General features: G+C 37.2%; 1 protein-coding gene across 4 annotated transcripts in view; it reads right to left on the bottom strand.

Annotated features, from left to right (window-relative positions):
• Window positions 1-908: 908 nt before the first annotated feature.
• BBS9 (Bardet-Biedl syndrome 9) overlaps window positions 909-21,806 on the bottom strand; it is a 306,857-nt gene continuing 285,959 nt past the window's right edge. For all 4 annotated transcript variants that reach the window (XM_042806281.1, XM_042806280.1, XM_042806282.1 and 1 more), the window contains one exon: window positions 909-1,602. In XM_042806281.1, coding sequence (XP_042662215.1) covers window positions 1,562-1,602 — 41 coding nt within the window. In that variant the 3' untranslated portion in view covers window positions 909-1,561. The remainder of the gene's footprint in view (window positions 1,603-21,806) is intronic.

The raw sequence follows: 21,806 nt of genomic DNA, 5'->3' as shown, positions 1-21,806 counted from the left end.
CTAGAGGTACCAGAAGCCTTACACAGTTCCCTCGCCACTTCGCTCTATTTAATCCCTAGCATGTTGAAAAAGGCTCCATGAAGCACGGTTATAGCATATTTACTGAGCCAGAGTAGGACCAGAGAGTTAAGCAGCAGATGCACAAGTGGTGCAAAGCTGGTTTTGTTTAGGGGTGGATGCAAAGAGGCTGAAAGTAGATATGGAGATGATAAAGGTTGATGGCTTAAGACACCCTGAAAAATTGTCTCCTTTTTATCCACAGATCAAGATAGCACAGACCACAGCAAGTGTCACAACCACTGCTGAAACAGCACAGAAGTGAGTTGGAGGGACCTCTTCTACAGCTAGAACGGGAGTTGGTAAACACCTGCTGAGGAAACCAACAGGAGCACGGGGTGCAAAGATGACTCCTGCAATCGCATCCACCAGAAACTAAGCCAAGACTCGTGGTGATTTTCACATCTGCCATCCAGAAGACTGCAACTTGTGTTTTGGTATAAGCCAGCAATAGCCAGGAGAAACTTCGTTCAAATGCCAGTTTTTACTCCTGACCTAGGTCCCAGTTATTTTCAGCTCTGAGTATCTTTTAGTGATATCTCAACTCACTCTTAGGAATCCAGACATGAGCCTGACACTTCCAAACCCTAGGCCAAGGTCCTCTCAAGGTCACCTCAGTTGTCGGGTGTTGCATTTCAGGCACCTTGCACAGACCTGACTTTCAGGAGGTGAACAATCAGCACTTTCTAAAAACTCATCTGTCAAAGCACCCTCCAACTGGACTAATAAAAATTAAGGCACTCAAAAATTGCTAGTTACTTTTGAAAATCTTACCCATAACAAGAACAGATCAATTGACAGGAAGAACAGAAATCACAGGTAACCATAAAAAGATCCACATGTTGCTGTGCTCAAGGTACTTACAGTGTAAACTTTATTCACATTCATAGTGACATAGTTAATGGCAAAAGGGTTTGCCCTTTATGTCCAGTAACCATATTTTACTCTGTATCTCTAGAGAGCAGGAGTCTGTATAAGCAATGAAAGAGGAAGAAAAAAAAGTTGATGGATTACCAGTTTTTCTTCTGGTAGTGAATTCAGCTGTCTGGAATCATGAATGTTAGTATAGGAGGAAACGAGATAGTTATCTTTTGTCAAAACTGTGATATAACAAATGTTAATATAATCTCAAAGGGAGGTACAGTTCAGAATATCTTTAAAAAAAAGATAAAACATATCCTGAAACAAAGGTTGCTTTTAACTATGTGTAAACAGTCTTTGATCAATCAACTGAATCCTTAGAAAGGGCTAATATATTGCAAAACATAACATGACACCCCTACCACAGTTGGGTGAGTGCTTAAACTTTGCTCACAGAAAGAATGCTAGTAGTTGGCAGGGAGACCCTATCAAAATTATTAGAATGGAACTTTTTTGTATAAACTAGCACGGTCCTCTCCTTCTGGAAGCTGCCATCAGTACAGAGTAAAATGGATTGGTACTGCTGCATTATAAATGCATTTAACATCAGATAGAAATTCCTCCTGAGGGCTGTCTTCCGATTTCATGGCTTTTCTGTTTCCTCTGCTGCATCCTCAGACAGACCTATAAAGCAGAAAGGAGATGCTTAAAAATTCAGTGTACTTGGCAACTACATGCACTATATTGTTGATTCCACCAGTTTGTAAAAGCCTTGGTTATAGCTGGAGGAAACAATTTATTACATGCACAACAGGATAAAAATGCATAACTTGGAAATTCAAGCACCTGCAAATTCAAGCACTCACAAGTTTAGAAAATATAAAAAATTAAGGCAATAAGGGCAGTTTCACATCAGCTCTTTTATGCATGTGATAGATGATACAGTCTAAGTTACAAAATCATGGACTACTTCTACATCAGAAAAAAATGACAGAGAACAACTGGGCATATAATCTGAGACACAGTTACTCTGGTCTAATCACATTTTGCCTAGCAATATAAATTGCAAACCAATAGAAAATTAGGCTCCATAAACTTATTAACAAAGGTGTTTTGGTTTTGTTTTTGTTTTTGTTTTATTTTTATTTTTTAATACAAGATTAACACTTTGGGCAAGGGGATAATAGCACCTTAAACCAAGAACATGAGTTTCCTATTTTCAAGTATCAGTTCAAGAGATGAATCCATCTTGGATTGGATATTAATCTTTGTAATAATTAACCTGACAGAATTGGAAAAGTGGGTAGAAACTCATTAAAAGTTGCTTGGAATATCTAGGGAGAAAAAGAATAGCGGATAACACACAAATTGGTATACGTGTGTACTTGCAAAACTTTAATTTAAAGTGATTATTCAACCAAGAACTTTCTTACATATCCACTGTTAGTTTAGGTTGAAAATTATTTAACATAAATCCCTTTCTAATGAACATAAAGCAATCCAAAATAAATTGGCACCATCTCCAAATGATATATGAATAATAATAAAAACAACACGCAGATTTAATTGGTTGTGGGGTTTTGTTTTGTTCTTTTTTTTTCCCGTATGAGCCATCTCTGAAGAAGGCTGAAATCCCCACACACTCGATAAAGTGAAATAATCCAGCAGGTCAGCAGAATAGAATTTGAGCATCCAGGTTGTCTAAACCTAAGCCACCAGTTGCTTGTCAGCCCAACTGCCTTCACAATCACATGTTCACACAGAATTTAGCACCAACCACCTACATAATTTTAAAAGATTATGTTTTCATTTAGATCCATGCAATTTCATGTGAACAAAACCTTCTAGATTTCTTTTTCAGTTTTTATTTTACAGTATCATTTTTTTTTTTTGGTGCTTGGGGATTTCAGTATTTACAATGGTTTTCATGGCTGATGGTACCAAACTGAACACATTTTATCTCAAGCCTTGAGACTGAAGGAAAGCATCAGTGAAGCTAACAGAGCAGCAGATGAAGGATAAAATTGCCAAGATACAAAAGACTAAAGCAGTAAAATTTAAGCAACAGCTGAAATCCCAAGGCCCCTGAGGGGCTAAGAAGTTCCCCATACTGAAGTTTCTGCTTTTTTTTAATTTTTTTTTTTTTTTTTTTTTTTAAGGACAATTAAAAATACCATGTTAAGAGCTAACTTGGTTTTACAAAGGTCAGACCTTAAATGGTAGTTCTTTTGTTCAAAACTCTTATCACACAACACATGCTGGGATGCCAAAGGGACAAGCAGCAGGTCCCATCTTGTTTCATTAATGATCTAGGGGAGGGAGGGAGGTAGCATGCTAATGAAATGTGCGGATTATAAAAAACCAAGATGAGCTACAAATGCTTGAGAGGAGAAAGCAGTATTGCTCTGGGACTAAGAGATTAACAAGGCTGAGAGAAGATAAAAGGAGACACTACTTGAAATACATTATGGAAAGAACAATTTTAAACACAGATACTTGCTGAGGAAAGCCCTGCAGAAGTAGCACAGTGGAAGAAGCTGTTGAAGACATGCATTTGCAGTAAAACACCCCAGGTAGCTCAGTGCAGTTTAGAAGCCACTGCAGAGCTCTTATTTTCCCACCACAATCAAGGAAAAAAGTTTGCAGGAATTGTGAAACTGGTTTCTGCAGACTCTTACAAAAGCTGGACACGTGCGTAGTTCAAATGAGAAACAGCAAAAAGGTGGTATGATTAAGGTCATCTCTTTGTACCTGAAGAGAACAGCTGCAGATTTACCTAAGACCAAGAGGCACTAACCTGTGCATTAGCATTGCCCACCGTGCTGCACACTTAAGACACATGACACCAACAGTGCACAGTGCCCACAACTTCAGTACTTTTGAGGACTGGCTAGAGGACATCTAAGGAGCATAACAGCACAGAAATTAAGGAAGGGAGGTTCACAAAAATACTGGGGGGAAAAATAAAAGCTTCATGAAAAGGCTTTATTATCCTCGTGCATCTTTCCCTTTATTAGGCTGGAAACATAACATGTTAACAATTAAAATGCAACTATAAAAGTATAATGCAAAAAAAAAATATTTAAGCCATAAAATAGAGCCCAAGATACCGATTTCAAAACCTATTATTTCCATGACATTGACTTCTTACAAATAACTCTTGTGTCTATTTCTACAAATTCCCATGCCAAAATGGGCAATGTGAATGGCTACTTTCGAGCTCATGAAACTCAGTAGATTCATTAAATCTAATGCATCAACAGCAATTATGGGCTGGCAGAACTGAAGTAATATAGCAGGATTTACCTCAGTTTCACAGAACTTTGCCCGACAGCACTGTACACGGCTATAGGGAACCTGGAATACTTCTGCATGGATCAAAGAACTACCACATGAGTAAACTGTGGGAGAGGTGAGCTGAGAGGTGAGGTACAGACTGCAGCTATTTTATTGTGTAACTCCAAAATGGAAGGCAGTATGAAAACATGGTTTGCAATAATCAGCCTTCCCACCTCTACTCTGTATTTTTTCAACATGTAATATTTATTAGTTATCTGGGAGAACAACATAAATTTCACATTGATCTAACTGGCACATGCTATATCACAGTAGGTGAGGTGATTAACGTGAGAGAGGTTTATCACCAGTATATTATGACAAGCTTAGGCAGATCCTAAGAAATACAGGGCATAAAATTAAGAAATCTATAGATTAAGGCTCCTTTATCTCACTTCATCAAGACAAAAAGCTTCCTTCCATCTTCATATCCCCCCATTATGAAGTTCTCAATGTTTCATTTTATAGATCATCCAAAAATCCTATCAGAATAACAAAACTGGTCTGAGCACACAGACAAATGTATATTAAAAGGTTTATATATCTATTTATCAACACAGTTAAGAACTGGGAAGCTGCTTCTGGAAATAATCATGATACTTAACTCCTCTCCAGCAGGCAATCCCAGGAGTTGTTGGAGGTAAGTTTTCCAAACAGAGTTAAAATATATGATTAAATTAATATCCTGATTAGTAACATGAGACTGCATATATCTGAGGTCAAAACCAGATTCCACCTTCAGTCACTTAAATCCCTCAAACTGTTTTGTGCATTTGTCAGTCAGAACACACTAGCACCCTCATGAAAGCAGCTCCTATAAACAAAGACACGGAATACCTCAGTGGTGTTAATTTGCCTCTTGAAAAGCATGACAATGCATACGTATCATTGAGTCACAGAAAGTTCATTTGTAGATCAAAATGTACTTTTAGTCTTGAAAACTGAAAGTTCAAAGAAAATCAGCTACAGTGACAGAAGCACCAAAGACAGCTAAAAAACCCCAACTTTCCTGGAATTATTATTCATGCAGCTAGAGGGGAAAAGAAAAAAAAAAAAAAAAAAAAAAAAGGGAGGGATGATATTTGAGCATGATGGCAGAAGGGAGGAGAAATGATCATTTTCTGTAGTCATAAATTGTTCACACTGAGCATGATGGTGTAAGGTTTAAAGATGTTCAGGTTAAACAATTAGGCAATGGAAGAAACTACCCAGGGAGGTGACCGAGTCAAGGATATGAGAGATTTGCAAAGGCAGGGTAGATGAAATCCTAGTGGGGATTAGCAAAGAGGAAGATACACAGGCTTTGAACTGGATGACCTAAAGGATCTTCTGCAATCCTATCATTTATGCTGCTATGATTCATCCTAAGGAGAACATTTTGGACTCTTATGAATTACTGGCTGAGTTTCCTGGATGCTATTGTACATTAGTCTGCTCTGAAGCATGCATAAAACTAAGTCAAAGTTGGCTTTGAAGTGTTTGACCTACAGTATTTGACACTTCCCAGTCTCCTTTTCATACAGTGACTCAGAAAAAGGGCTGTTATAACAAGACAACAACAGTTATTTTGAGTTCAGATTAAGTTAGAGAAGGGAGGCACCACTTTCTCGAGCTATTCCCACCTAAAAGAAAAGAGGGAAAAAACAGCCCATCTCATGGCCTGATGGTTAACATTGCTATTTCTAGACCTGACATAAAACAGCCTTAGAACAAACTACAGCTTTAAAGTAACTATTTTTTCATAAAAATTTTAATCCAAAACTAAATGTTCCAAATGACCAAAGCTAAGAAGTCTTTCTGCTTTTTTCTTAACAAAAGACAACAGATTTTTCCCAGTATCTTCAAGTCACATTTCTGAAAATCATGGTAATTTTAATTTTAAGAAGTCCATCTATTCATTGCTAATAATTTTCATTATCATTATAAACTGCTTGAGGAAATATATACAGCTTCCTTTTCCTTAGCATATAATATTTATTCCATGGACACAATCAAAAGGGTTTTTCAGAAGGTTTAAGAAAGTATCAATATCTTGCTTATCCCAAGCAAACTGACACAGTTTAGCTTAGAGTGCAAAACAGATCAAAGTCAAGTCATCAATTCTAATGTGGTGCAGGACACTGATCGTCGTGATGGACAAGCTACAAACTTTTCATACGCTCCTTTAACTGAAGAAACTGGATTTGATCAGTATTCTATATCACTTATGGAATAATAAACTGAGAGTGAGCCTTACCACTGCCTCCTAAGTCACCAGTGAGTCACTGATGACTGCATACATAATTTAAAAACGATCAGAGTTTTGTATCTGAAAGGGGAGTGAAGGCAGCTGAATGAGTGGGAAGCATCGACTGACTCATTCATTAAAGAATTGTGTAAATCAAATAAATTTGCTTTTCATTTAGGATGTAGTGAGACTGATAGCAAGGACTTAATTCACTGAACTTTTCTTTGTCCTAAGGGATCATGTACATTTCAGGATGGAAAATATGAAACAACAGTTTCCATCACGCACTCTTAAATATACCCCCTACTAACTGCAACTAACATGACAAGTCCAACCTATATTAAGCTATCAATAGTTGAGTTTCTAAACTGACACAAAATAGCAGGGGTAGAAGGAGCAGCCTCGTACCTTGGGGATAGCAGGTTCTATTCCCACAAAACTTAAAATACCTTGCTAAAAATCTTCCTTTGTCATTCTGACCTAATAGTGACATGTAACAGCAGTGTAACACAATGGAGATAGCAAAGAGATAACAATGACAAATGTAACATTTATCAAGTGTCCACATATTTTTATTTTTTATTTTTTTAATTAGCTTTTAAACACCTTACAATGTCCTTGTGCATTCATGCTCCTAGGCAGCAGCCCTCAATGGAGTCTCTGCAGACATGGGCTTGTGGGAACTGAGGCCAACTGAGAAAAGGGACACGTTAGGAAAAGCTACAATCTCCCTTCCAAGACAATTCTTTTTGTTTCGATTCTTTGTTTTCCAAAGAACAGCAACTCAATATCCCTAACATTAATTTTATCCTGACAATTAATGATTTATGCTGTGCTTGTTTTGTATAATCCTGTTGTCTTCAAACTTCATCACATTATATGGTGTACACACACACAAATACCCATGCACATCCCTAGTATAAAATTTTCTGTTGAGAACCCCAATACCTAAAAAGCATTAGAGCTGCCACCAATGGGTCCAAGGAATGAACAAGTAGACTGACTTACTGCCCGTCTGTTTTGGGTAAGGGGAGGAAGTGTGCACCAATTCACAGCTCCTGGGGTTATCAAGTACCCAAGCTGTAAAACGCGGAGTTCAAAGTCCTACATTTATAATGTTGTGAAGTTTCTATGTTTTCTTTAGCTCTGTCTTCTGCTTCATATTTGGAAAATGCCCCAGACATATGAAATGTTTCTAATATAAAGTTACTGAATTTGAACATCATGAAAAACATCCAGTGACATGATCAGAAATTCCCAAGGTGCACAGCTGCTTCTTCTAATGATCCCGGTCACATACACACACACATACACACACTCTGCTGGAATAAACATGTTCCGTAAGAAACAAGGAGCTGCCAAAATACCGAATCTAGCTTACATTTATAGATACCAAGGAGAGAAGAACAAGAGGAATGGGATGCTGGTTAGTTTGAAGCAATGGAGAGCTCTCTAAGCAGCACCTGAATAACAGTACTCTAAACTCCATTCAGGAACAACAAAAAAAAAATTTATTACAGAGCAAACTGAATATGCTTGCAGGAAGACAAGCTGCTTAAAAAACAGTTACCTATCTGAAATTAAGTCAATGATCATTACTTTGGGAAATTTAATTTCAACGAAGACAAAATTTTGGACAAAAAAATGCATATTTTCTCCAAATACCTGGCTTATCACAATCACTTATCCAATCCTGGACATATTTCTAGGAAAGCTCGCAAATTTCTTGATAAATTGTTGTTTTCCTTTAGAGACTATCACAAGAAGTAGTCACAAATTACACATTTCAGCTGGAACAGGTATTTCTTGCCAGGAAGTAAATACTTAAAAATGAGTTTGCTTTTCAGTGGCTAAACCTCCCTTCTTTCTAATTAGCTATCATCTTTTGTTAGGGTGTTAAATTAATTTGGCGCCTTCTAAGGCAAATACACACAATACACATCTAAAACTTAACTAATTATGCCCATACAAATGTCAATGCTTCACTTTATTCTTCATTATGCTTGTATCTTCCCATTCTGTGCAACCAAAAATCCTATTAAGCTTTTCAGAAATGTTGGCTCTTTAATAATTTGCTGTCAGGGAAAAAAAAAAAATATATATATATATACTTGGACCATGTACATTGAGATTAGACAGCTTATAATATATTAAAAACAAGATCTTTTTTGCACAGACTCAACTCTTCGCTTTTTCCTGGGGAGAAGTAATGCTACAGTAATCAGTCTTTTGCCTGCTTGATTCGTTGTGCTGTTTTGTTGACTTCCCAGACAGACAGACCAGCCAGCTGACTATTAACAAATCCTTTATCTTCCCAGACAAGCGATCACCGTGACAGATAGGCAAAACTCCAGGGGTAGGTTAGCTTTAGGGCAAGATTTTCCACCATTTTCATATGAATGGCAGTGAATCCTGCTCCTGGAGACAGCCACCCAGTGTCTGCCTGCAGGAAGATCTAAGATCCTTCACGGATATGAGATATATATTATGGTCAGTTTCTACTACTATAGGTTGGCTGCAGCTCATAATTGACATCTGAAGACCTACAGCCTCCCTCTTAGTATAACTTCAAACATTCCTCCTCTACCTATGTAACTACCTAATACCGAGCAAACTTTTCAGCTGAGATGGTTTTTCTTAGAAAACTGCAAATGCAGGTCAAACAAAACATTGGTCAAATATCTGCATCATTTGTCAGATCAATTTACATTAAAAAAATAACTAATTGCAGCATTTTTGATATTTTCAAAATATTTAAAATTTTCATTTCACACTGAAGTATTGCAAATAAACTTCCTTGAATATAATGTGGGTTTTTTAAAAAGTAAGCTAGCACATACAAAATTTAAGTGAAATACTTCATTTGAGAATAAAATGAGAAACCTGAATCAACCATTGGAGGTTGTCCCAAAATAAAAAATTTTCTAATTTTTTTGCTTCAAGTCAGAAACTTAAAAAACCCTCAGTTATTCACAGAGCTCTACTCTTGTTAGTGTGTATCTATATCTTAAGTCAAAATAGTGCAGTTACCCTTATAATATGCATAATTGTCAGAATGAAGCTTTCAACAAATTTAGCTACAATACGTACATGCAAAGTATATGCAGCTTTATCCAATACCAGCTTCATTAAAACAGAATAAAAAGCATATTAGCTTTATAGTGAAAAAACTGCCACCTTTCTATGAATAATGAGTCTGATATAGTCTTGTATTTAGGGCCTGTACTGTGCTTCTCGTGCAAGTTTATCTTGTAAGGCCACAAACCAAATTACAACAAAATAGAAGACATTTCAAAAGAAACAACATAAATAATTGTGTGATTTTGTGGGAAATGGAAAAGAGGAGAGAGAAAAAGAAAATAGTTAAAGGCAAAGCAATACTAGGAATTGTTTAGTGTAACGAAGAGATACAAAAGAGGATCAAGAAAACGAAGTCGAAGGAAGGAATATTCAAGGTTGCTTTAATGCTATGTATTCTCCCAAGGGAAGTGGTGGCAGCCACATGGCTTATGACATTTGCAAATTAAATGAAGACAACAATCTGGTGGTGTCAAGGAGATGGTCAATCTGATATAACAAGAGTTTTCCATTTCTATTATCATACAACAGATCTGAGGTGCTACAAATTCCTAAGTGTTTTGTAATATTCACAGAAACATCAGCTTTTGCTTACCATCAAGTATTCAGCAACTGAATACTCTTCAGTATGTTGCTCCTTTTAACAATGGAACATTACACTGCAAATGATAAAATCATATTCAAGATTTCCATGGATTCTTCTGGAAATAACATACACAGGATTTTACCATTTGATGTCATTTTTCCTTTGGAGTCTTGTGGGAAAAAGACATTGGTAGAGAGGCAGGTTTGAGGAAAAATGTGTTTAAAAAAAACAAGGGAAAAAGAATACTTTTCTGTAATACTTTCCAATCTTGAATTTCACACATTCCTTTTAAGCTACAGTATATGAGAAAAATGCTTTAAGAGTTTTTTTTCCAAATGCAATCTTTTGATAAGTCTCAGCATTGGCTTAAAGGCACAAGAACAAAATAAATAGAGCCTGTATTAAAGTAACAGATGAAATTTCTTCTACATGGACCTTAACTCCTTTCTATCAGTCACCAAAAATCTGTATCTGCTTTTTTGTTGTTTTTCTGGTTGTCCTGTTCCCCCTTGCTAAAATCTTATCTTTGCAAATGCAAAGGATGAGTTTTTGGGGGTAGAAGGGTAACGTAATAGCAGTTCCTATTTTTTACCAGATATGTATTCTGAACTGTCTTAATATCTCACTGTACTGAAGACCGGTAATGTAATTCTCCTTATTTCCACTGGTATCAGCCTTGTCTCATACAGATGGAACGAGAGCCATCCCCTGCTACACTCCTGGATAATTCCAGGCATATCTTGGCCATAGTAGCTATAATGGCATTTCAGCACTCACAACAAAAATTGCAAAGCTACTCAGATTTCATGATTCAATTAAGCATTCCTTAAGGTCCAAATCTGTGCATTTCTGAACGATGACTAGAAATTTCTGGGCCCTCCAACCTCACATCAATACCAGCAGAACCAGAAGGAGGGCAACACTTTGCAGGACTGAGCCTTTTAGCACCTCCAGAAAGAGCAGAGGAAGCCAACATACCCACATAAGACTTGGAATGAGGAAAATAACAATTTAAAATGTATTATGGATTTTCTCAAGGGCTCAGGAAGCAATAAAAACAAAGTATAGTCAGACTGCAGGAAAGCAATATAGATTTCATCATTTTCTGTGACTTTAGGGCAAACATGTTCACCTTTTGTAGACAGCCAATTCAGTATTACAAATTTTCAGGAAACGCCACTGCTATGGGATTCCCACAATAAATGCAGGTTATGCTGAAATTACTGTTTTCTGCAAGGACAGTGCTCAAAATAAACTCACATCATGTAAATCAGTTGGTTTAATTACAGTGCAACACAACTAACTGTCCTAGATCACAGGCCTCTCATTGAACTGAACACTAACAATGCCAGGAACAGCAAATGAGTTCATTCTGGTAGTTATGTAACATTAAGACTATTTCTTCATTGACTAATAAGGCAAGTGCCTGAACAAAAGCTAAAAAAGCAAAGACAACATGCTAAATCAGAGAAGAAAAAAACCAAAAAGATCAAAAAAGGTAAACAATTCCAAGAAAATACACTGAAATACAGTAAGAAGGAGATCTTTTGTTGTGCAATGTTTCAGTTTATCAATCACTTTACAGTTCTTTCCAACTTCAGAAGAAGTTTAAACATCAGGGGCTTAGAACATACAGAAACAAAATGCCAAATCCAAGTTAAAGGGTATGCCACAAATAGTTAAAAAATAAGATCCTGGATTTAAGGTTAGGTACTGTAAACACTTATGCATAAATAATTCCACTGAACTTAAGGAGTCCTACAGGAATTCTCAAGCATGTAAATGCTTGCAGAAGTAGAGTGTAATTTTCATGCTATATGTTTTTTTAAGCTACTAACTGATTTCTCTCTCTATAATCTGATGAGTAGCATAATATTATCAATTAAATACTATTTATTAATGCAAACAAATGATCTCTTGAAGTATGAAAGTCAGGTTTCCCAGTCTCAGTAGTTGCATCTATATAGCAGAGCAAGAGCTGCCTTTGGAGCTGTTTTACCTCCACAGTCTGCCTCTTGTCCACCCGAAACAGCCTAAAGACAGTTCAGTCATTCTTGAAGGTAACCAACCTTACAGGCTTCTTTATACTCCGATACAACTTAATGCTTTTCTTCTCTACTTGATGCATGCAAGGTCCACAAACCTGTGCTTGAAGACAGCATCTAGGCCACCATTACCTGTCCTTGCTTCTCTAAAGTGGATATCCAGGTTTTCACAAGCCACCTTGGAGCCAGTGAAAGTTCTATACAACATAAATCTGCTCCTACCTAGCTTACAGGACAGAGAGTTACGACTCAGGTTTACTAGTTTGGAGAGCAGCCAACTAGTCATGCATGATACTTAATCAGCTCCAATTACAGTTCATAAAACTGTCTCCAATCACTTAACCATACGATCAATTGAGATCAGTGGAACTGAATGGACCACATATGTGTACAAGTTGGGTACACGCACAAGTAGTGTCTTAACAAAGAATCAAAGTATGGCCTTAAACACTTTCCTAAATAATGCCCCAGAATTCTCTGACGCTCTAACATATTATTTCAACTTATACTCCAAAAGAGGTGACATCAATGCATTTAAGTATGTATTTCAATATTATTTCAAATTTAAACTTGCTAAAATGCTGATTTGGAAAAAATCTTTGAAACACCATAGTGGGGTTTTGTATGATTGTTTCCTTTTTCTTTCTCCTTCCTTGATTTTACAAATAATCTACATTCATGGTTTGAATGAAATATAAAATGCTAGTGAACAATGCTCATTTAGTTACAAAATGAAAAGAAGTTGGTGTATTTGTGCTTTTTTGTTTGTTTTTTTAATCTTTTGCATTTTACTGTGTACATGACTTGCAAGTAATGCTCATATGAGTTTTTTGTGGAAGGCTTTAGTCTAAAAAGAATCTGGTGACATCACTCAAGACCATATATTACATTTAACTCAATACAATTTTGTTTAAAATTTTCTTAGGAAACAGATGCTTTTCTGTCTTCAAAGTGTTCTCAAAGGAGTCTCTGCTTTTACACATGGCAATTCTGATCTCTCACTGCAGGAGAGCTTTACATCAAAGTTCACACAGAGCTCCAAAAGCTCCACTGGAGCCTCTCAAGGTGATAATTTGGGCAAAAAAAAAATGAAGAGCGATTTGTTATTGAGAGACATTCTGTTGCAGCAAAAGTGAAATCTAAATACCGCAGATAGAGATTTATAAAAATGTAGACATAGTCCCGCTGTGCCTGCCCATTACCTGCTTCTTCTAGGACCTTGCAACAAGCTGGATGCTATTGCTTCTTTCCCAATGCATTTGCAGTTTAGAGGCCTTGTTACTGTAATCAGGGATTTAGTTGGAAGAAAGGCAATATACATCACATGTAAAATGTTTTGAAAGGAGCTGTGAGTTAAGATATAGATCATTTTTGCTTTTAACCCTTACCTGGAATGTTTAGAGTGTTTTCCAATATGTCATCCATGAAGTCATGGTCTGCAGCCCATGAAATCACATTAAACAAGGAAAAAATCCCCAAAACATTATCCTTACGGTATTTTCAGCCAAAGGTGCAAAGATATGATCATCTGGAGAAAATGGGCCAGCAGAAATACATGATTGTGAAAGTGTGAAAACCACTTGTTCAATGGTGCATGAAGATGAGAAGTAGAGGATCGAATTGCAGTTTTACCAGTATATGTTTAAACTGCAGACGATGAACAAGAAAACAGTAAAACATATGAACAACAACAGCGTGTAATGGAGTTTGAAATACACTGTTTAAAGTATCACCTACCCTTCTCTCATGACTTTTGGAAGGCAGTAAAACAGAAGCATTTTTAAAATAGGTCCAGGTATTAGCATCTCATTTAATGGGCTGCAGTAAAGACTACCAAGCAGCTTAAGACAGACAGTTCCTTTAAGCATGGTGGAACAGTCTGCTGGCTCACACTTAACAAGGCCAGATCTTCCTCACCCCCGCAGGAGAATTCAGATTGTGCTGTCAGAAATAGTACTTGCCTGAAGGATTCCATACGCGTTACGAGACTGAGTCCCTGTGCAGTAGCTTGGAAAAGGATGGCTAGTCATTTTAACAAGTTACAGATTTAAAAAAGAATGAGCTATTCTCTTATTTATCACACATTCTGCATGGGATGACAAGTTAAATGACTTCATGTTTGTAAAATTAAACTGGATCATACTGAGATACCTATCTTCAGAGATGCTGCAACACTACTTCCCATTCAAGCCAAGTCTATTTTGAATGACTTCCTAGAAATGCTTCTAATACTTCTTTACCTTCCAAATTCCAGGATGAAAATGCTCTCTCCTTTTATTCTTTCTCTTAAATCTGATCTAGAGATCCCTTTATCTGTCATGTAATGCCACCTTCACATGACAATATCCAGATCTGGCACAATTCAAGCGTTATCTGTTTTTCCAGGCTCTTCCAGGAGAGACAGAAACATATAAGGAGGATGACAAAGTCTGAATACAGTTTGAAATAAACCATTTATCTTTGAGAGATCTTCCTGTGTCATTTTGACACACTGAGCTCTTTTGACACACTGAGCTCTATGGTTGGACTCAATGATCTTGATGATTTTTGCAGCTTACATGATTCTATGGTTCTATGATTCTGTGATTAGTGCAATAAAGCTAAAATTTTGGGTGGAGACTTTCATAAATGTGAATAAATAATTTTAATTAACTTAATTAGCTGATGGAAATAATACAAGGCTCTATCATATCTTCCTTGAAGGCATGTGCTCATTTGTCCACAGAGCACATCATCTACTTTCTCAATCAACAGGTATTCAAATCATGACAGGAACTAACACTGGGCTTCAGGATGGGAACAGAAAGTGACCCTCAAAACTCAATGGGATTATGAGTCAACTGAAGCCATGAGTCAACAGCAGCCTGTTGCTGATTGACTCTGCCTCACCAGTAGGTGTTACTTCAGCCATTAATGTAGATTGCTGTATGGCTGCAGGGATATGCATGCCTGCCAAGGTACATAAAAAATATCCAAGCCAAACTAAAATCTGCCAGATTCTGAAAATATCATGTAACACCCTTCTCTGTATCTGCAACAGCCTCCAAAGTAATGTTTGGGAGAGCTGACCACGACCACACCCAACCCTATGTCTGCAATACAGCCTGAAGGTTTTTCATTGACGGCCATTCCACTTAATCATTCAAAGCGATGCTTGGCTATTTGATTGCTGTGATTTAACATAGTAATAACAATAATCCAGACTATGCTTAAACCACTCACAGTACTTCCAAAACTGTTTATTAGCATTGGCTTCTGCTTTACTAGCTATTTTCAACACCCTTAATACTGAAGTTCCTCTTCTGGCACCTCTGAGAAGGCCCAAGACTATATGAAAAAGGCAGCCTTATTTTCTGTTTGACCGAGTACCTGATAACTGCACTTAACTTCACAGTTTATTTATTTAACCCCAGCTCAGGCTAAAGCCATCTAAAATGCCCTCTGCATTGTAACTTTAGGTCCAAGACAGAACTGCATACAGAACACCGTCTCTCACTTCTCTTTTGGAAGGAAACTCAATAGCTCCTCTTCAACCCACAAGTTAACTGCAAGGCCATCATTTAATAATCCCATCCTTTAATTGCAATCATAGTCTGAAAATTAAAGGTCCCCATGCTCAACATCTTTGAGCAGAGTATCAGGTATAACAGACTGAGGATTTCTATCATACTTTCACTAAATCTTATATTCGAGCTAGTAATTTCCAGCTGCTAAATGAGACTCTTTCTGAAGACCCTCAGAATGTGAAGCTCATCACTGGCAGTCTATGCCATCATATTCTTTCAACACAAGTAACACTGTTCATGGACTGGAGTGACTTCTTTCTTAATGTATGAATTTCATCCTTCTTAACATTAGAATTCACAGGAACTGAATGCATAATTTAAGACCCAACAGAAGTCAACATTTTACCAAGCAGTCATTAAGACTGGACAAAGAAAAGGGCATTTCCTCTTAAAAGTAGGTTTTGTTCAATAGGCAAGGCACAAGAGTAATATATAACATAACAAAATGATCTGTCTATTGAACATAAAATCTCTCACATTTGTATTTTGAAAAATGTTATCTGACACGGTAATATTTTTATCAATGTTTCTATAAAACTTACACAACTTTTTTTGACTACACAAATACAGTACGTGAAACGCAAAAGTATGTAGCCTTTCATCTATATGCAATATGAAAGAACAGCATTTCTCTAGGAGACTTTTTTACTGTAAATCCAATGCTTATAAAAGCAGTGCAATTGAAAGCAGGTGGGACGCCGTACAAGGGTTTCTCATCATTCTAAGTATACAGTTCGCTCACTCAAATAATAAAACCTCTATGCTTATTCAGTCTTGTACTTCTCTTATAGCTAAGCTACTCAATTGTGCCAAATAATGTGTTGTCCAACTTGGACTAAACCGAGAACACTAAGCTCATTTTCCTGGTGAACTGTGCTGTACTTGTACAATTTCTACATTACAAACTGACATTATCTGTAAGACAAAAGAAATTCAAACTTTCTGAAGTCAGCACTTTTTCCAACTTCTTATATTACTGGCGAAATCTTAATGGATAATATACTTGAGATTAAAACTTAAAAAGAACATTAATACCATGATATAAATATACCCACACAATCATATATAATTAGTTAACTGTGTACATATGTATATTCACTCTGCCAAATTCTGCACCATCACTATTATTTATATTTGATCTGATAGCTGGAAGACACTCCTTAGACCATTTTCTTTATAACTGTAAACAGTAGACAGCATTATCCTTTACACCCATTAAAGATTAAGAAGTTGCTAACAAAACTTTTACCACATTCATTTTTTTTTCTAATTTAAAAGTAAGTAGAAGATAAAAGGATAACTTGCATCTCATTATGTTGAATTGTAACAGTGAGAAAGAAAACCAAAAAAGATAAAGCAGGGGTTTACACAGAAAATCTGCTGATAGCTGAACTTGTTGAGATAAAATAAAGGCTATAAATCAACTTTAAATAGTTGGAAGTACTAAAAACATCATGTAACTTTCTGGTGTCTTTCATTCTTCCTCCTCACATTATCTATTTTCAAATTAATCTTTTAAATTTGGCACGTGGCTAGTATCAAACACCAAAATGAGGAGTGACAGTAAGAACAGCTTTTTTTTTTTCTCTGAAATCTGACTTGCCAAGGAGTCAAACTGTCACCCAAAATCTGCAAAGGCAGTTTGTCTGAGATCTGAATATAACTCTGAAGTGCCAAGAAGCCAGAATAATGAAATCAGAATTAAGTCTGATTGTCAATACTTGTACTGGACAAATATACATACTCTAAACTGTGCAAAGTCTGTGATTGCAACTCAATTCTGGAAGTGGAATGCTTGCTTGATGGAAAATGTTGGTATTTGCTATAAGTTTTCATACTCAGCCATATCAAAACATGGAAATACAACAAAGAATGAAACTTTTCACTAAGTTTCAGACTGGCAATGTCACCATAAGAGAAGTTGTGGTTATGAAGAACAACAGAAATGACAGTCTCATTTCCTATCCTGAATTCTATTCCTGATTTCTGTCAGATTTACATAGTCCCTCTCCTACAGTTTGCCCAGCTAAATTCACCTATGTTCCCTCTCATCTTACCTCACAGTACCCTCAGCTACTCTTCACATCTACTAATTTCCTCCCGAGCAAGAGCCACAAATTAGGCAGGCTTTGAGGTAAGAGTGTTCTTACTCAAGATCACATCAAATGCAACAGATAACTGTTAAATTCCTGTTTGAGCCTTCCCTCTAGTAATTTGAACCTTTCCTTTACACCCATCTGACAACTTCTATAAAATGTGTATGAAATGATATATTTTTTGAGATGTTTATCTCTATTTAAAATGCATTGGAAACTGGCCATGGGGGTTCAAGAAGGGTGGGGAGAGAAAACAAGAGACAACCATTACGATTACATAAAGTTTCAAAGTAGGTTAAAAATGAAAGGCATTTTTGTTAGATACAAAGTAACTGGACATAACTAGACACTGTGAAATTATAATTTTGAGATTCCAGTTCAGCACATACAAATGTCCCATTGCTTCATGCATAATATGTCCAATTGCTTCATGTCAAACCAAAATAGATGCATTTTCAGCTTGGCTTCCTGCAATCCATCTGTGTCTTAAAGATACTGCAGTTGTGTGAAAACCTTTACATAAACTAATTCACCACAGGGTAAAAAAAAAAAAATAATTGTTGTATTGTTGATTTTCCCTGGATAAGAGTAGAAACTCTGGGGAATCAAAAAACACTCAAAATCAAAAGTCCACACCCTAACATTTAATTACAGATGTTACTAGGAAAATAGTCTGTGAGGAAGCACTTCTAAGTTAGAGGCTTGTATTAAATTTAAAAAATAACTCCATGATTTATACTACCAGTTAGCTTTATAAAATGCCACATGTTAAAAAGCAAACATGATACAAAAAGCAGGGTGAATTAAATACCCCTAAAAATGCCTTCCTGATTGCAAACTTTCTGTAGAAAGATGATACTGAAAACTGCATCGTTTGAAGAGATAAAGAAAATGCCCTTTAGGTGGAGATGCCTGATTTTAGCCCCCGGTTTCTGTGGAGCAGAGCACGGGGCTCATTAGCACCAGCTCTGTCCCACGCGGGTGCGTTCAGCGCACTGGCAGGGCCCCAGCAGATCCCTCCACGCACCCGTACAAACGCCGCGCCGGCACTGGAGTCTCCACCACATGCCCTGAGCACGGTTCTGCCAGCCGCCTGGGAGGGGACTAGGAGAGCTGTAACCCCCCTTCACACCTTCCTGGCACTGGGCCTCTCTCAGGGCATAGAGAAAATTTCTGTGAAACTGGTGGAAACCAGTTGCTATGGGCTGCTGCCCATGAAATAAAGGAAAGGACAGGAATCCACAGAGTGAACACTTCTCAGTAAGGGTTTGCAAAAACAGGTGCTCATTTTCACAAGGAAACAAGCAAGTCATTTGTTTTGGTGTTTGGCTTTTCTTTCCCCCCCTATAGTTCTGGATGAAGCACTGAATAAAGGGCCTCATCCTCACAAGTGTAAGAAAGATGGGGAATTCTTTCAGCTGGTACCACACAACCCTAAAGTGCACCACCAAGTAACTCTTTAACAGATCGGGGGGAAAGGAAGACGTGGTTATGTGTCTGGCACATGTACACCAAACACAGAGTATCTCTGTGCCAGGGAAACTCTCCATTGGGAACCTACAAAAGACCTGCTGGAGCTAAAATGAGCAGAATTTTACTATTTTAAAGGAATACTGGGTATTATTTAGCTGCCTTTGGAATGCTGCTCCTCACTGGGGCACACCACTTAAGAAAACACAGTACGGTAACATGAAAACATATGCAAGTAACCTTCACTGTTCACAGACTTTAAAGAACAGAAGGGCTTAGACTATGATGATCTCAATATAACCATGTAGTTGTATGCCTGGAATAATACAGAATATAGACTTTCACACAATAATTTATTCAACAAGTCCTTAACTTCAAGTTGAGCTTTTTGGTGTAAAAACTTCAAGTGAGGAATGAATCACATCTGTATAGGAAGTTATTCCTCTCTGCCCAAAATTGGTCCTTTATTTCTAGGTCCAAATTTTTCTTGTTTCTGCTTCCAGCCACGTACATGTGCAATACATTGGCTCCAAAATCATTATCTGGTTTTGTTCATCTCTACTTTACATCAAACAAAACACAAGAGGAAGTAAAAAAATAGCTGTAATATGCACATTACAGAGCACTTAATCTCATGTCTACTGTCATACAAAGTACGAGATAACGATCTTGAATATAACACACATTGTCTACTGGAACTGTCATTGCTTGGATAGCGAGTTCAATTTGCCAGTACTAGAAGGATTAAGTCTAGGTAAAGCACATATCTGAGCAAACTATGCCCAACAAGGATAGTTTCCCCATTTGCCGGGGAGCACTTATGAAATGAAGGAGACAGAAATGATGCTCACTACACTCTGCACTTTTGCAGTTTCAGGGGGGCTTCTCTCTCATTTTTTTAAAGTATGTTTGAAAGCTAGATGACTTGACTTATGCAGAAAGCTTTGCTTTAATAAGTCATTCTATTGCCAGATATTTTTCTTTATAAAATAACAATACATTTTTCTAGAACAAATTTGCTTCTCTGGCCATAACTATGGAATCGGAGCTCAGTCCTGTGCTTCGTATCAGTCATTGGAAGAGTGGAGTGGAGATGCTGAGTGTCTTGGCAAACTGAATCTGTGTTTTATAAACTAAAACTTTGTACTCTGCACATTGAAACTTTATACCAGAAAGGTGCCTACTGATTAGGACACTGAAGTTTTCTTCAGCAGAAGGCACTAGCAGACATATTTTCCCAGAAGCCTTCAACTTTAGTGTGGCAACACAGTAACAATGGTGGAATAAGTTTCTTGTTAAGAAAGACTCATACTTTATCAATAAAGAAGAAATGGTGAAACTCAGAGAAGCAGTGTGTAGAGAGATGAATACAAACTAGACATTTGTTCTGTGTCCTAGAAATACCATTTGAGCACGTAAGTTAGGAAAACAGGTAGTATGGGAATACAGTTGCACCAGTAGTGTAAGAGGGAAAGGGAAAACCACAGTTTCTGCTGTTTCTGAACCAGAGGTGGTTCTCCATCACCTCTGATGGAGGATACCCACCAAAGACTGTGGCTGGTGGTGAAATCTTTAGCCAGGTTTGCAAGATTAAATGGCACACAGGAAAAGAGCAATACAACCCAAAACAGAGCTCTCTGTGGGACACTGGCTGAGCTGAGGTAGCAGAATTCATAGTGTAAACATAAAATTTCAGAAAATATCATTTTACCATGTTCATCAACAAACCAAGAACAATACCAGGAACACAGTTACATCCACATGTACGTCATCTTTCACAAAAACCTCAAGCCCTAAAGCTGTTCCTGTCAGCTGCTCTGTAGAAGGTAGCATTACTAGACTGAAGACAGCAGCTTTGTAATTTAGACACACGCAGACACTGGGACCAGGTTCCTTGATCAGGTCATCCAGCCGAGAATCAACAGGCTACTGTTGCTTTCTTTCTAACCACTTCCTGACTACAGTTTAGCTATTTAGTCTTTCACCACCTGGTTTGTATTTGATTTCGAAAAATAAAAATAAACAATCTCCCCCAAGGAACAACAAGAATATTGCACAGTATGCAGATTGTGACCAAAGAGGCTGGGAGCTGAGGCAATACATTCTCTGGTACCTAAGCCACAGGTTAGGTTGGTTGCCAGCTAAGCCAATATTTCTGGTTTGAAGCATCTGCTGAACTCTCTCAAACAATAAGAATGACTTGTTCCATCACAGAAATAGAAAACCAAATTTAAGAACGGCTGTGTAAATAAAGTGGAAGGTCATTCAACACCAGTGACCCAGAAGCCAGCTATTTCTGGAATATAAAGAAAATTAACCTGGGGAGAACTCTTAAAAGTTTTAAGTTACAATTCTATTGATTTCCTGCAATATGGATGTATACAGAGGAATAAAAATTGTTCTGAAATATAAAATTTAAAGAATAACCTGAATTTTTTTTTCAGATGTTTCTCCATGAATAGAACTAATTTTTAATTTTATTGT

The sequence above is a fragment of the Tyto alba genome, unplaced genomic scaffold (genome assembly GCF_018691265.1).
Source record: "Tyto alba isolate M040663 unplaced genomic scaffold, T.alba_DEE_v4.0 Super-Scaffold_46, whole genome shotgun sequence".
NCBI lineage: Eukaryota > Metazoa > Chordata > Aves > Strigiformes > Tytonidae > Tyto > Tyto alba.
Note: the sequence above shows the minus strand (reverse complement) of the source record. Positions and strands in the feature narration are given on the sequence as shown.